Source organism: Cyprinodon variegatus, unplaced genomic scaffold (genome assembly GCF_000732505.1).
Source record: "Cyprinodon variegatus isolate N-32 unplaced genomic scaffold, C_variegatus-1.0 Scaffold1258, whole genome shotgun sequence".
Classification (NCBI taxonomy): Eukaryota; Metazoa; Chordata; class Actinopteri; order Cyprinodontiformes; family Cyprinodontidae; genus Cyprinodon; species Cyprinodon variegatus.
In genome coordinates this window covers 38,109-54,925 of record NW_015151711.1, presented here as the reverse complement: position 1 = coordinate 54,925, position 16,817 = coordinate 38,109, and the positions used below count along the sequence as shown (strand labels likewise).

At 35.2% G+C, this 16,817-nt stretch overlaps 1 protein-coding gene across 4 annotated transcripts in view; it reads right to left on the bottom strand.

The window, feature by feature from the left end:
- The window catches only part of arhgap44 (Rho GTPase activating protein 44), a 42,473-nt gene that overhangs the window by 11,856 nt on the left and 13,800 nt on the right, over positions 1–16,817 (bottom strand). For all 4 annotated transcript variants that reach the window (XM_015401786.1, XM_015401788.1, XM_015401789.1 and 1 more), the window contains exons 10-16: positions 15,539–15,666; positions 15,063–15,174; positions 11,928–12,009; positions 11,751–11,831; positions 6,506–6,619; positions 4,873–4,964; positions 4,363–4,543 (exon numbers count right to left, since the gene is read on the bottom strand). In XM_015401786.1, the coding sequence (XP_015257272.1) occupies positions 4,363–4,543; positions 4,873–4,964; positions 6,506–6,619; positions 11,751–11,831; positions 11,928–12,009; positions 15,063–15,174; positions 15,539–15,666 (790 nt within the window). The remainder of the gene's footprint in view (positions 1–4,362; positions 4,544–4,872; positions 4,965–6,505; positions 6,620–11,750; positions 11,832–11,927; positions 12,010–15,062; positions 15,175–15,538; positions 15,667–16,817) is intronic.

The window sequence follows — 16,817 nt, the reverse complement described above, 5'->3', positions numbered from 1 at the left end:
CAGCATTACAATTTGTTACGTTTCTTTAGGTAAAACTCGATAAATAGCCAAATATTACAGTTTCACAGACAGGACATTATTTGAGCACCAAGGTGATTCCTAAAGAGCTTTTAGTTATTAAAATCTTGCATATAGTAGATGATAAACTAAAGGATGATCCACCTCTGAGCTCCTGAGTTTGATATTTGCTGAATTATTTTCTCCTTTTAGGACAGTGAAAAGAAAAACTATGTTTGACCTTCAATGTTTTATACTTGTGACCATTAATCTTTCTGTTGAACAATGTTCTTTTTTTTTTTTTGAAATTACCCAATATTCTCTAGATTGATAGGCAACAATAGCTGCATCTTTAAAGCAAATTCTGCTTTGTTTCCATATAGTTGTAGTCCTGTGTTCTTTGACAACAAACAACAAAAAGCAACTCAAATGAATGCAGTTGAAGAACAAAAAAAGATAACTATGAAAAATGATGACACAAAGGCAAAAAGTAAAGATGGAAATTGAATTATGAGTAGAAATTGAATTCTTATTACGAAGACTTTATCCGTATTCATGTAATTTAGAGTCAAATGTAACAGTTCAATTTTCTATTTTAATAAATTAAAACTGTTTAATGGTTTGAAAGATAATTTATTTGCTTTTAAATTAAAAAAAATGCAAAACTTTCAACATTTTTGTTTTAATTTCTGTTAAGATGTGCTTGTGCAGATGTATTTTTTAAACGTATGGTATGTAAATTTTGAAGCACAACTGTTTCCTTCCTTTTTTGTCCTATATTATATTAGAGAAGGCTTGATCAATTGTTAGAACTTAAACACAGAACAAGAGTAAAAAAATAGGCATGAAAATAACTAACCCTTTTATTATCAACCAATCAGTTACTTTATGGCATTTTACCTGATTTATTCTAATTTGTCTAAGAAAAATTATTTTTATATGGCACTTTGTGTGGCAGAAGAGGTCATTTTATTAAAATAAATCACTATTGGTTGTTCTAATGCAGGGGTTCAAACATTTTTAGTATTGGCTTCCAACTTTAAAGTGACACTTTTTTCTGCCAATGGGGTTTATTCTGCAGAGCTTCAAATTTCCAATCAGAATGTTGTCTCAAAGTGCGTGCACAGCACACCTAGTAAAAAGAGAAGTATGGCAGCCAACAAAGAGAAAGTCACTGAATTTGGACTCAAAACTATCTGTACTGCTCCTAGACCTGTATCTTTTCCTCACTTTTATTACCAGTTGTACACGTTACCCCCTGCGGAGTGGGAGGGAGTTTCTTAATGGTTCAAAACTGTGTAGAATCAGGTATAGCACCTTTAAGAGAGAATTCAGATGCAGGCAGACGTTCGATATGCATGTTTGGCTGGCATCAGACCGATTTTCCATATCAATATTTGATTTGGACATCCCTAGTATTTATCACTTTGAATTAAACTGTTGTACAGAAACAACATGTCATCAGAATTAGTGTTTAAATAAGTAAATGTCGGATGTCCCATTGCGAATGAATGAAGCACATAATGACCTGAAAGCTACAAAGAAATCCCTCTGCAAGCTATGAGCAAAAACGAAAGACTACTGCCAGCTCCTTTTAATGTGCAGCTTAAACGACCACGATGGGTAAAGGGACTCGGAGAGACATAAAATAAGTCATACTTTACCTTTGAATCTTCCTTATGCTGCAGTGTTAAAACAGAAACAAGCACAGTGAGGACAGAAATAAAAAGTTTGCCTGTGGCTCACATGTTTTGTATTTTTCAACGCAAAGAATCTTTTAGGAGGAAAACAAAGCATTGCTTGGATTAATGGGACAAGCCTAATAAAAGAAGGGTTTAAGAAAGAACAACAGTCACTCTGCATATAAAATATGAGCTACTTTAAGTGTTTCAGTGACATCAAATCCATGGAGAAAATCCCCATTTTATTCTAATTAGGTCAGTTTTTCCCAGATGGATACAAGATAATTTTGCTTTCTGCAGCTACAGTTATTTTTCTTTGGACTTTTGGTGCTTTATTAACCAATCTATGCTATTAAAATATACAATTTGTGGGGAAAGCAGGTGAACAGCACTTGAAAGATGTGTTTTCAGGATAAATATCCAATACAGGACCTGAGAAAAGCAGGGTATTATATACTGTGTACTAGGTTTTATTCTAAAATGTATTTTAAAATCATCCTGTTGGAGCTGATTCTATATTCATAGCCCCATTAAACTTTTTTTTTTTTTTAAGCAGTTTCATGCCTCTTCGGTTTGTGGTTTAGCACAATTACTCTGAAGGAAAACCCACAAAAGTCACTCATAATGGACTGAAACTATGTTCAGAAGCAGACCAAGCATATAGAGTTATTTTAGATAGACTGGGGAACCTCTTCTGATGCCCACTTAATGGTTAAAATAAAGTGATCACAAAACAAGCTTAAATCATCCACCTTTTCCAATCATGTTTCGTCACCTTCTCAGAAGTCGTTTGTTCTGTCAGCTCACACTAAGGCTAAAATTACAAAAATATTTTTCTCCTCTTTACATCAATGCACTACTTTATGTTGGTCTCTCACATTAAAATCCTAATAAGGAAGTCTGAGGTTGTGGTTTGACAAAATCCAAAACTATCTAAGGAGGGTGAACACTTTTGTATCTATGGAGCTTTTGTAATTAAAACCTTTTTTGAAGATTAAACCCAGACTCCTTTCTGTTGGGCTGACACTGACTGAATGTGTCTGCTGCATATCATGTCTCTTTAGAAGCTTCAGTCTGGTTCTAAATGAATGGGCTTTTTTTTCACAGAAAGCAGAGCTCCATTGATCAGTCCAGGTTTAATTAGCTCAGCTGCTTGCGGTCCCTGGGCTGCAGAGCTCAGGCTCCTCGCTGGTCCTGATAAGACGGTGGGTGTAAGGAGAGAATAAGACGAAAAGAAAGCAACTGGCTGGTCTAATCCTCCTCCACAGCTCAAGGATTGTGGGATTGCTTATTTCACAGGCTAAACTTCAGCCCTCTGAACTGTCGTTCTTCTTCTTTTCACTTTTAGACGTCATAATGGGATGGAGGCTTGAGGGCAGGTAATACAAGGTGAGCCATGTCTGTCCACCTCAGACTAAGGCAGCTTATTTCTGAGGTCAAAAGTCTTATCTGATAGGAAATGTGAGATCGCCAAGAAAATTTTATAATTGAAGACAGCCATAAGTAAAAACTACACTTTTTCTCCTTTTTGACCATATAGGTGAGTACAAATGTAAACCTTTGGATAACTCAGACTTAGATAGCCTACTACTTACATTATCTACAAGTTTTTGTGAGTATATCGTTAATTTAACTAGAAATCTAAGCTTAGTTACTTCAAATGAATGTTTCCCTTCATCTCATCTGTTTTATAGCTTCCTTCTCTGTGATTAAAAGCTGTCTGGGATCTGGAGGCTTTAAAATGACAACTGTAAGCTTGGTTAAAACTTTGAGATCCATTATTAATCCAGGCTTGTCTAATTCTTCTGTACAATTATAATGCAGACCTGAACTCTTCTTTTCCTTTTCGCTTGTCTCAACAACAAACTAATGATTGTGCTTACTGAATTTACTATACTTAACAGATGAGACAACTCCCCACATTGTGAAACCAGGAGGTGGCATCATCATGCTGTGGAAACCATTAACCTCAGTAAGAAACTAAAGGTGGTTAGAGTTGATGGGAAGCTGAATTAAACTATTAGAGGCTTCAAAAGACCTGAGAATTGAGTTGGGGTGTAGCTTGCAACAGTGTAAAAACCCTAAACATGTGCCCAAAGGTTCAGTGGTGTCATTTAGACCAGACTTATTCATGTGTTAGAATGGCCATTAGTCCAGGAGGCTGCATGCACATGCATGAAACACTTTTCTCTCTTTTAGTTCCAGAAATCATGAAATTTCAGAAATTTTGACAACTCCAATATAAAATTACATAAAAGCATTGGTATTTGCGGTATGAGATAACTCTTATAAAGTACATAAATCGGTCAGAGCAATGCCCTAGTTCTTCATAAATAACCAAACCCAGAGATCATGAGTTACTATGATCCTATTTTGCTTTTCCAGCTTCAGTCTTATAGAAGATTTTGAGAAAAATCTAGATACTCAAAGTATAACTAAACCACATGTAAAAGCATAACGCTGCCCGCAGACCAACAGGAAAATTCTAATGCAGTAGCCACCCGTCAACCCATAGAGGGCAGCACTAGCGTTGTCATGCGTCAAATTTTGGAGAATAAACAAGTTTATTCTGAAATGAAAAAATTTGCACAGCAACCATTTATACAAACCGTCTGTAAAACAAAAAGTTATTTTTAAAGACTTATTAATAAATTAGATTTGACTCGAGAGGACATAATCGTACCCGTCTTTCTTGTAGAACTCGAGCATCATGTTGTCAGTGGCCACGCTCAGCGGCCGCCGGCTCTGGTCGTTCTGTCTGCGATCCATCTGATCCATATCCGGCGACGGCATCAAGCTATAGTTTGCGTTGTGGTTGGTGTGGACTGGACTGCCATAGTTTCCTGTGACGTTGAACTCAATTTCTTTTAGAAAACAAACAAAACAATATACAAATAAGAATCAGAGACGAGACTCAAAACTTGAGATTTAGTAAGATCTAACAATTCGGATGATTTAAAAGACAATTTTTTTTGTCCTTTTAGCCATTTATCCTAATTCATTGTGTCCATGTATTCAGCAGAATCGGATTACTTTTTTTTAATCTGAACATATTTCAGTCTAAATGTGAACCTGCTGAATCTGATCAGAATATTCTGAATGACACACTTTTAGCCTTTTTGGCGGTTTATTCCAATTACTGATGTCCATGGCAATCGTAGCCCGTATTTCATTCTGTTCATTTTCCCCTCACCTCCGGGGAAGAACCAGTCGGCGTGCTGGATGATGGGCTCAATGATACCAACGATCTGAAGGGAAACTGTCGTCATCATCTCTGTGATGTTCCTAAAGTAAACAGACAGGAAACACTTATATTCATGTGCAATCAAGGTCACTCACATTATAATAAACACATTTCTACATCACATAAGTACTGAAATCCATGGGTTGATTAAAGTAAAGTTAACACTGGTAGTTTTTCCCCGGTGTGTAAATACGATGCAGCACTACAGCGCTTCTTTTTCTCTTCAAAATGTCAAAAGGAAGACAGAATCCTCAATATAATGATTAAGTTGATCTGTAAGGTGTTAAATGTGGGCATTTATTTAACCCTCGTTTTCTTAACTGAAAAGAAATGAAAAAAAAAACTGCATGAGAAAAAAGGATCTGAAGCTACAAATATTTGCAAAACTGAAATAAAAGCTGTTAGTCATCATTCCATACCCATGTTATCTAGGACCCTAAGTAAGTGAAAGGAAACAACTTGAATTTAAAACATAGATTTAAACATTCTTTTCCATTTCTAATTATTTTTTGTGAACTTTTGAGATAGTTATCACATTTCCAAGCATCAGACTTTCACACCTGAACTGTCTCCTCAGGATAATATGATATCAAATATTGTTTTGGCTGTAATCAATCATTTATTTAACATACCATATTATCAGACAATATGCATGATCTTTTAAAACTTAAATTACGCTAACAGACCAACAGTAAATAGAAAAATATTAAATAAATAATTGTCAATCATTCTGGTGATATGTTTACGTAAGGATGACCTATGTGCTTGCAAATCTTCTTCTGGAAAGTAAGCTTGTAGGATCGATGCAAACAGCAGCTTTTAAACAGAGCGTGCACGAGGAGAAATGGGCTTGTGCACGCTCTCACGCGCGTTTAATAGGCGTTCCCTCTCGGGAGCGGGTACAGGGTTGTGCATGTGCATTTATTTTAAAGTGGAGGGCAGATCTTTTTAAACCTATACATTTAATTAGACATCAAATACTGATATGTTTGAGGAATTGTGGTTAGGGGATCATTTCATCAAGAATAAGAAGTTACCAACACAATAATAAAGAATAAAGATTAGTTTGCATTTGTATTGTAGACTTTATTTAGTAGCTTAAAAGCAATATTTAGTATTTTGTAATATTTATGAAGTTTTGCTCACTTCACCCAAATAATTTACCCTTATGTGCTAGTGCTACTGTCATACAGTAGATCATATTGTAGGCCTCTTTCATTAACGGAGTTCATTTTGCTATAACTAATTGTGTGCATATAATTTTTTTCTCAATGTTTTGTAAGTACCTGTAGGGATCTGTGTAATCACTGTCTATGTATCCTAATTTAGCATACTTTATAAGCAGCACCTTTACATTGCATTGTGCTTTGCTAATGAGGAATTTTAAGCTTCTCATGTAACAATTTGCTTCCTTGATCACCCCTTTACTAGAAACCGCAGCATAAAATAAAACATATCACTGAAGTCTTGGTGACAAATCTAGTTGCAGGTTAAATCTCTACCAAAACCCAAGATCAAAGCAAAAAAAACTCTTCCTGTACATCAGGCCTGGTTTTCAGTAAGATTATCTCTGGTTTCTCACCCTTCATCATGGGTCCACAGCAGATTGGGGCCCAGGACGATGGCGATATTTCCAGGAGTCATCTTGTTCACATCCTGGTATTCAGTCAGCTTGGAGAGGAACTTGATCAAGTACCTGTCAGAGTAGAAAACGAAGCTATATCAGTTACTAAAGCAATTCCTAACTGTATAACTTTGCAGAATTTCTCCAGTTGTCAGCAAAATTCTATACAATGGTTTCAACCTATCATCTAAACACGGGTTCCCCTCAATGGACGATGAAGACAAACATTTAGTGGAGGAAAAAAACTTGTAAAAAGAAAACAAGCTAAATCCATCTATATCTCATTGTTCAATCCTGTTGCTTTGCTGATAGGCAGACTGATTAAATCTTCTGATGCTGGGAGAAATTAAAACCCATTAGCGTAGTTAAAGGATGGGAAGGAGGCAGTGAGTGCATTGTAAAGGGTTAAACTCCCAATGCTAATGGGATCTTTGCAGATGTTGTTTATAACATCTACTCTCTGTAATGATTTCTGCAAGGTCAGATAGAGGGGGGCAGTATCCCCCAAACAAATGCTTGCCCCCTAAAATCAACCCTGCCTAATTAAGTAACTAAACAGTACTAATGCTCTGCAGAGTATCGCGATGGACAGGCTGTGATCTTCTCCTGTCTGTCTGCAATCAGCAGAGAGCGGAAAGATAGTCAACAACCAATCAGGGATCAGGATGGAAATCAGTCACAAGTAGCTTGACTAACTAATAGCAGTGTCATATTTCTCTCTGAGAGGAAAAGCTGAATTTTTAAACCTTGAAGAAGCAGAAAAGCTCAATGAAATTCATGTGAGAGATGTCATAAATAGTTAACTATAAAACAAATGCAAATACAGCATCTATTTTGTGTGAGCCTGTCAGTGGAAGCATTTTTTAACCACATAAGCACAGAGATGTGATATCACTTTGTAGTTTCTAATGCTGTTTTAGGAATAATCATGGGAGTTTTTAAAGCTTATCTACATTTCTACTCCCAAGATTTAGTAGTTCTGTATTTTGCATCTATGGCTTTATTTTCTTCACATTAATATGAGCAATACCAATCCAATGACAGGAGTCAAATTTGAAACCTAAAAACCAAAACTCAGTTTATCTATACTGTTTGTGGATCCTGTTAGAGGACTATTATTAGGCTCCAATTAGTTTAACATGCCTATTGGCCATCCAATAAGATAAATACTGTATTTTGTTGTTTGTTCTGAACATCTTAATTTTCCTTCTCATTAATAATATTTCTGTTTACCCCCCGAGGACTAGCCATAGCTTACTTTGATCAGGGGGTTTGCCTACCTCAATGACTTTAAGAACTGCCCCAAAAGAAGCTTTACTTGTAGAGGCCATCCAATTCTTTGAGTTGGACACAGTTTGTTTCATTTTTTTAATATCATAAACTAAATAATAAATATGAAGTTAATATAACAAATAGAAGAATTCATGACTAAAAAGGAGCATAAATAAATAGAAATATATATATGTGTGTCCTATTCACAAAAAAGAAAAAATAGTTATTCAGCTCAGAAGTCTACAACAGATACAATTAAAATACACAGAAATATCCAAAAAATAAACAAAATTATATATATTAAAAAAATAGCCCATCCAATGGCCAATATCCCCTTTTCATAATAATTTTAACAATGTAGAAACATTTTTACTTTTTTAATCTCATTGTCAGTCATGTCATAAACTGAAACCTTTAACTCAAATGAATCTTTCCCTTCTGCACCATGTTTCTTTGAAAATATCAGCTTTTAGTTCTTACCCCAAACCAATGAAGAAAACACAAGTTGACAATATCAATAAATATGGAGCATTTTTAAATATACAAACAAATTAAAAAATCTGGTTCACCCATTTAATGCAGGTCATTGTTGCACAAAATAGCTGTTATTCATACAAAAAAACCTACAGAATATGAAGCCCTCCCCCATTCCTGACATCATTACATTATTAAGCTCATCTAAAAAAATTTATAAATTACTGATTGTGAAGGAAAAAAACTCTTTGGATTACAATTGTCTTACAGAATCTAAAGCCTGTCTAATATTTGTATGAATGTGTGGTATAAGACTCCCTGTTTTATTGAGGCTGAGTGGTTGTTAAGATGTCATGTAATTATCCATTTGCACATCTTTGAATAAATCACCACAAGCTTTTAAGACTGATATGTTTGGTCCTCAGTTCTCTTTGGCTTAAATGGATTTATGTAATACGGTTGTAAAAAATGGTTTCCTGAACTTAATTAAAAACATAGCTCCTCCAGGGAGTTCTGGGTTTGGAGGCTCCTAAAAAAAATCTCTGAACAGAGGCGACCAGGAGGAACTCGGATGAGCCAGGTTCCACTACGCCTCTATGACTGAGCTTAGCTGTGCTGCAGAGGTGGTTCATTTCAGCCACAAGTATCCAGGATCTCACTTTTTAATGCCGCACCAAAAGGTAATAGTGGGACGTAGATGAAGCGATAAAACCAGACTTTTGCATTGTGCATCGGCTCCTTAATCACCACAATACACCAAAGCAACGTCACATTAAACATAGGTGGATATATGCTTATCAGTGGCAATTTCTCATCGAATACTAACGAGGATAAACCTCCCCTGTAGTTTTCTTAAACTTATTGGTAAAATATGCATTGTCAAACTTTACAAATTTTGTAATTGAACTACAATGAATATGCACTAAAATGCACCTGATTTCATGAGAACGTGTATGAGTATGTTGCCCATTAATCAGCGCTTGAACATGGCCTCCCCTCTGCTCTGAAGTGGCAGGATGCAGAAGATCAGCCTCTATGAGGAATCTCTGTGGAGGTTTGTGCCTCGGTCAGTGAGAAATCAAAGCCCTGATTGGATAGTAAGCCCAAAATACGTTACTTCCAGTGAGGCTCAGCCTTTTAGGGCTTATGGAGGAGGGGCGGGTCGTGAGGCTGGCTGCTCTATGCTGATTGGCAAATGCAACTCTGGATTTCTGGCTGACAGTGGCCAGAGACCATGGAGGTTTTCCTCATGAGAAAAGCGATAATTCAATCAGAACAACCATCTGGAGCTGAACTCTTGAGCTGAACTCTCATAGTACGGTAATGTGTTTTATGTGTTAATGCAATATGTGACGTTTGGATTTAATGAACTCCATAAAATAAATTAAACAAAGGATTACAAGACAAATTATCACGGGTATGATAATTAATCTATGGTCATTAGGATTACAGGAAGTATCTGATTTTAGTCAAATTAAAGATGTGAAATGCCTTTAAACATTTTTATATCTAAAAGGAAAATAAATGCATAACATTAAAATGCATGCTTTAATTCAAATTGAGTATTCCAAATTAAATGTAGTCATCTGATATATTTACATGCTGTTAAATACACAATAAGTGAGATTGTTTGTTTGGAAATGTGTAAATAAAATCAAGCACTTCTTTGGGTATTCTAATCTTATTTAGGGAGGATTTTTGTGAAGCATAAAGCCGCAGGTTGAGAGAACTATAGTCTAAGTAATTTCCAAATGAACATCCAGCAGCTCATCACTTTGAACAACAATCTTACGACAGATCTACTGTCAGGAATTCGTCCAATTTGTGAGATTCCACAGCAACCCTTTATTTTCATCCTCTCTCTCCTCTCTTCTTTCTTTTCCCGGTTTCCTTTTTTTCCTTTTTTGTTCCCAGGCCAACCCCGTTTTTTTCCCTTCGGTTTTAAAAAAACAACATTCGCCAATTAAATCGGACAGAAAATGACATAAATTACATTTTTTTAATTTATCATAAATCTAAAACCTGATGAAGAAGTTGTGATCAGATATATTTCTGCACGTTTTGATCTTTTCCTTATTCTTACTACCATAAAGGAATTAAAATATATTATGACTGCAGATTTATGCTTTTTCCAAAACATCTAAAGAGCAGAGATGTGCATTTTAAATCAGAACAAACAAAAATAAACAAAAAGAGATAGTATCTCGAGCTTACTGTTAGCTTGACACAATAATTTCTCATAGGTAAGCTGGGGTGAATTTCTTCACTTCACATACTGTGTCCAAAAGATTACCTATAACTGTGGATCTTATTCATTATAACATCTATGAAAGAGTTGGAGAGCCACAAACAGGTCACAGAAAACTCAGTTCATGGAATTAACATGCAGTGGGGTATATATCAGATTAATAAAAGGGATCTAAAATAAGGTTGGAGGTCAGTCTGGAGAGCGACTATTTATAGAACAGCTAGAAGGTCGAATCTCCACTTTGACTTTTTGTTGATTTTCACGTTAGGAAGCTTTTAAACTCTGATTCACCTCTAGGTGTGACTAGTGTGACCTGATCGTACGATTAGTGTGAGACAGTGCTGCAATTTTCACTTCTTCTCTGGTGTCCAACAAATTAAAACAATTTTTTATATTTGACTGTAATATTATTCAACAGTCATTTTTCCTTAATATAAAGAAAGCAGATCGCTGCAGTCAGTCACAGAGCCACACCAGCTGTCAATCACGATTTGTAATTTCTAGGGCGAAAACTAATTTTCTCAAATGCACATTTACTTACAGAGCAATGAAGGAATGGAACTCATTGCCATTAATTCTCATAAGCAATGTACATAAATCTGCCTTTAAAATGCAACTTAAGAAGTTTTTAGGAGCAACTTATCTATAAATGAAATAGTTTCATATTCTAATGTATTCTAACTTATTCATAAAATGTTAAAATTTTAAATTGCACCTTTCCCCATTTTGATGAATGTGCAGTCTTATTGATATGTATATAATATTTGTCATCTGTAAAACATGTTTATGACATTACATTGTATACTGTATTTTAATTATCTGGACCCCAGGAAGAGTAGCTGGGTGTAAAGCACAGCTAATGGGGATCCTAATAATAAATAAACAAATCAAAACACAAAGAAGCGCTTTCAAGTCATGAAAAACCTACATACGGTGCTCTAAAAATAAAACAGCACAGGTAAAGGATTTAAATAAATATTAATGATAAATAAAATATAAAAAACAGAGAATAAATTTCAGCCAAAGCAAAACTGTAATATATAATATCCAGTTAAAGTTTATGTTTTTAATGTAGGAAGCTCTAGTCCCTTATTCATAATCCTTCCTCTACTATTTTATTTTATTGCTGTTAATACACAGGTATAACCATGAGTTGAATAAGGAGAACCTAGTGAGCCTGAGGAGCCAAACATAAGAACTAAGACCAACTTGAAGTTGTTGTTGTTTGCAGACGGCAGCTTCTCACAGGCACCAAGCAGAGCCTGCAGTCTCTTTTCCTGGTCTTGGATGCTGCAAAAAAACAACAAAAGGCACACATTTGAACAGACATGTGAGTAAAGTGTTTTAAACTTTGGGATGATGATGCTATTTTGTGAAGATACAAACTTTGAGGCCTGGATCCAATCATTGTAGAGCTCAAAGGTCATTAAAGGTTCAGGGAGTTCACGCAGGTATGACTTTAGAGCACCTGAAGGGAAGAAAAAAATTCATTTTTTATTTTTTGAATGCATGCCAAAAAACAAAATACATGCCTTTATGTGTTTGTGGCACATTGTGGATAAAATACAGAAACAGTTTAAAGGGACCCTATGACCTAATGACTTTACAAGTTTCTACTGTACCTCCCCCTAGTTGCCTACAAAGGCTCTCTGATTAAATTCTGGTGCTTTGTTGCTTTAATATATATCATTCATGAGTTTTAAACTTTCTTTTTGGTCCATTTGTTTGTAAACTGAAGCATATTCAGTATTTACCATCAAATCAAGGTCTTTTAGGTAAAAAATGAACAATCATTATGAGGAGTAAATGCTTTCTGAAGACAACCTAAATGGCATCTCAACTTCAGGGTACTTTATTTATATTAAAACAACTCTGAAAACAGATTTTCTTTCTCATGTTAATCACGAACAAACAAAGGAGACTGGGAGAGAAAAAGCACTTTTCTATTTTATTAATCATGTGGCTTGTTGATATGCGATCTGCCGCCTCCGTGGCTTCTCACTTTAGGTCTCTTTTCATTTGTTGCTGTGCTCTTTTGTAAGTTTCCATTTTAATGCTTATCCAGAGAGAGAAAATGTGCTCAATTATCCCAATTTTGTAAAAGTTCTTTCATCCACATCATTTTCACCTCCAACACTATTATGCTGAAAAGAAAACAAGCCTTTTTGTCTCTTATGTATCAAGGACATTTTGCTGCAAATTTCAGACCACAGGGATCATAATTAGAAAAAGAGACAAAATGTTCTTATATATATATTTCAGTGTTGGTCAGAAGTTTCCATTCTATCAATGCTAGTCAGCCATTCTGTTTCTAAGGTATAAAAAAAGGGTTTTGTTACTAAATGTATTTAATGTTCTTTATGCTACAGGCATATGTAAAGGCAGAAAAATAGCATCAGCAGGGTCCTGGCATAACTTTGGCTGAATAGTTTATAACATTCTATTTAGCATTATAAGGTAGGTTTCATGCCACACAGACCCAGCTTTTAAGCATTTAGCATTTCTCTAGATGACTTTAACACATCAGACACATTACTGCATTAGAACAGAGGAGGTAGGATGTCATTAGGCCTCTACAACTATGTAGGTTTAACACAATCTGCCAGAGCTCTTGAAATTAAGAGAAATGTTGAAAAAACAATCAAATATCCTAGTTGAACAAACATAAACTCACCTAGAAACATCTTAAATCTGTATTTTGGGTCACAGAAAGTACAATTCATAAATTTAAATGGCATTTTTTAAACCTCTGATTGGTTAACCTACTTAATTTAAACCAATCACCAAGCATAACGAAGCCCCACCGACTGAAATGTATGGTTGAATTTTAATTTTGGATTTCTACAATTTTTAAGGATGTGTGATAAACTTTCAAAATAAAATAATCATGTAAAAATGACACATTGAAATATTCATAGTTTCCAATTTTGACCTTCGTGTTTCATGGCGGTTAGTTTAATCAAAAAAGTGTTTAATTTAATTTAAAAAGTGTCTAATTTATTTTCAGTTAAATTTTAATTAAACACTTTTTTTTATCAGTTCCTATTGTAATATAACGATCTCTGATAGAGTCGATATGTAATGATTATGAATAAATTTCTATGTAATCTTGATAGCTATACAAAAAAATCATATACGGATGAATAATATTAAAGTGTAGACTTTTTTATGTGTTTTGGTGGCCAGAAATAACACCTGAAAATGTAATTAAATTAAATGATTTTAGATCCTTTTACACGATTGTTGAAAATCTAATATTCATATGATATTTCTTTTACATAGTATAATTTTGAAATGATTAAATAACATGTCTGTGGATGTCTAAAAGGAAGCTTCATTAACAAGTTTTAACATGTTTCCCAGCTTGTCTTATTCTTGATAAGTGTTTTTTTTTCTTTGACAGCAGCGTTGTACAGCTGCAGCAAAAAGCATGGCTGTCATAAAAAAGATCAATAACAGCACCTTAAAAGCTTTTCTTTCTTTTGTAGTCCATCATGGCTCTGACTTAAAAGCAGTGAACTGAAAACAACACATAGAAAACAGATCCTCCCACTACAGACCCTCTAGAGAATGATACTCTGATATTTCTCTGTTATATTAGAATATAAAAGAGCAGAGTCTTGGAGAAAGTTGTGGTTAGATTTAAATTATTATGTTTGAATGTTAAGTTTAGATGAAAGTGTAAAGCAAACAAAGGAAAGTCCTTCCTTTCTGTGAATATAAAGGTGCCCAAACTGGAAGCCAACCCATCCTCCAGCCAAGGAAGAAGTTCTGGGGAACTGGTTCTTGCTTGATTTAGTATAACTACCCTGTTCAAAGACCCAATGATGACCCATTTTGTGAGTCTACCAAATTATTACTTAAAATGTCCTGTTAATCTGAAGACCTTTTTGTTTATGAAATGAAAGAGAAAGAGACCCAGAGCATCATCATCCTATACTAGATCAGATAAGATCAGATCTGACATACTTTAATAATCCCAGAGGATTATTACCACCGAGGATTGTCAATACTGAGGATGATCCAGGAAGTAGAGTAGCTAACTTTACACTTTCTTAATTTTTCAAAGTTGGTCGAGAGATAGCATCTAATGGAGACTTGGGGACCGCAGGATACCACCCTCTATTGTTATTTTGTAACAGTGAGCTTCATGGAGTCTGCATTTTACCTTTCCAATCCTTCTATTGACTGTATGCAGTGGAAAAACATGCAACAATAATTTATCTGACTCTCTATATGAGCAAATTTGGGCAAATAATTATTTTTTGTTGCTATTACTTTACTCATAAAGTGCAACACACATCTATTGTGTGTTAACTTCTGTGTCTTATTTCCCCCATGAAAAATGTGGGGCCTAAGAATCATTTGAGAATACCAGAAAATCTCACCAAAATAATGGATTTTTAGGGTGAGCTTGTACTACTGAGGAAAATTTTCAATATACGGTTATTTCTTCTGTTTACATATTAATATCAGCAAGTGTGGAAGGTTCTGTGTGTGAAAACCATGCTGATAACTGACCTGCGATGGCGTGTGGGTCTGTAGAGAACTCCTGAACGTCCAACACACCACAATCCAGAGACGCCTTCAGCTTCTTCAGTTTGGAGGCTGAAGGAGCGATTCTGAACAAACCCTGAAAACATCAAACATCAAGCTGTGATATTTGATTAACTAGCTGTGTATCACCCATTTATCTGTTTGTGTGTGTCTGTGGGGGGGTATCGTAACAGTTTGCCTCAGTAAAAAAATATATCTTGCATAAAAAAACTTTAAAGAAGCTGTGGAGGCGTAAAACTCTACACTCCTAGAAAGTAAAACCAGGATAATATCCTTGCTCTTTCATAATTGAACCTACAGGGATTCTTTTTTTCTTTCAGGTTGAGAAATGTTTAGGTGTGAACAGCATTTGCAGTTTCTTCAGTAATTAGGACTGACTCAACCTATAGTAATGCTTCCCTTTCTGTTGATGTGTTTTTAGATGCATGTGGCTTGTTTACCTCCTCCTGCATGCCACACTCCAGCAGCATAGTGACACAGGCTTCGATAGGGAAGGCAACATCTCTCCCACTGAGTGCTAAGTGCTCCTCTAAGGGTTTCCCGTAGCACGGCTTTTCCACCCAGGTCTCTGTCAGACACACACAACTTGGTTTCATTATCAGCACTTACTGCTGTAACGATCCTGGATGCTGTTGATAAGTGTTTAAAAAATGTACTGCATAAATTAATTAGTTGCCTTCAAAATGTTTCTTCATTTCCCCCAAATAGCGCTTTTGCATAACAATCTAGGTAAAGAAATGAACAAAATATGAAAATGACCAAGACTGGGCAGCAGAGCTTCCTGCCATTGAGGATTCAAAGATGTTTTCAATCAACCTGCTATAAAAAAAACAGCTTTAATTTGTTGTTAAAGGGGTTGGTTTAAAGTTTGGACTTTCAAAGTAAAGCTCGTGGATAGTCTTAAAAAATCAGTATTAGTCTTTAAGTTTAAAATGCAATAATTCTTCATGTTAATGATCCATTTAAAAACAAGTAAAAAAAATTATCCTATTTATAAAGTATTTATCCTTTAAACTAAAGTTTCCAGATGCTTAAAAATTATTGAACGCATTATATTAACTTTAAACTATGCAGTCAATCAAGGGAAGTGAAATAAAATGAGATAGAATTAGATTAGCCAGAAACCTCGACTATCAAATTCAATTTATAGATACTAGTCTTCAGAATAACTGTCTTTGTCTAATAAAGGAGGTAAAAAAACAAAACAATGCTTCAAAATTCCACTGTATTCTCAAAGGGTTTATTTATCGTCCACATAGGACACTGAAGGCTTGATCTTCAGAAGGTTTGGGTGTTTTAAAACCCATTCAGACAAGAAAGGTGTAAAAGGGATTTGTGTTTGAAATTCAGCTGACAGCGTGTGAAAACCTTTATTTTGTAAGTTTGCCTTCATCAATATGCAGATCATATTCTAATGATCAAACTGGGCAAATTCACGTGTGGATGATATGCAAATGTACACATTTGCAACAGAGAAAACTATTTTCTAAATCTGAAAGTGTGCATCTCTTTCTCATCACAACAATGATTTCTTTTCTCCCGCAATGTTGTTTAAAGGTCTCCACACAAAGCAAAGATATGTCATATTACATCTTTATGGGGTCAAGCAGCTGGTGCGAGGAGTTGGCGAAGATAAATCCAGATGGTTGGAGCCTAATCTGAGGCTAAATTAAGGGCTAAATTCAAATAGATTTTTTTAAACCCACCAACAATCTTCTG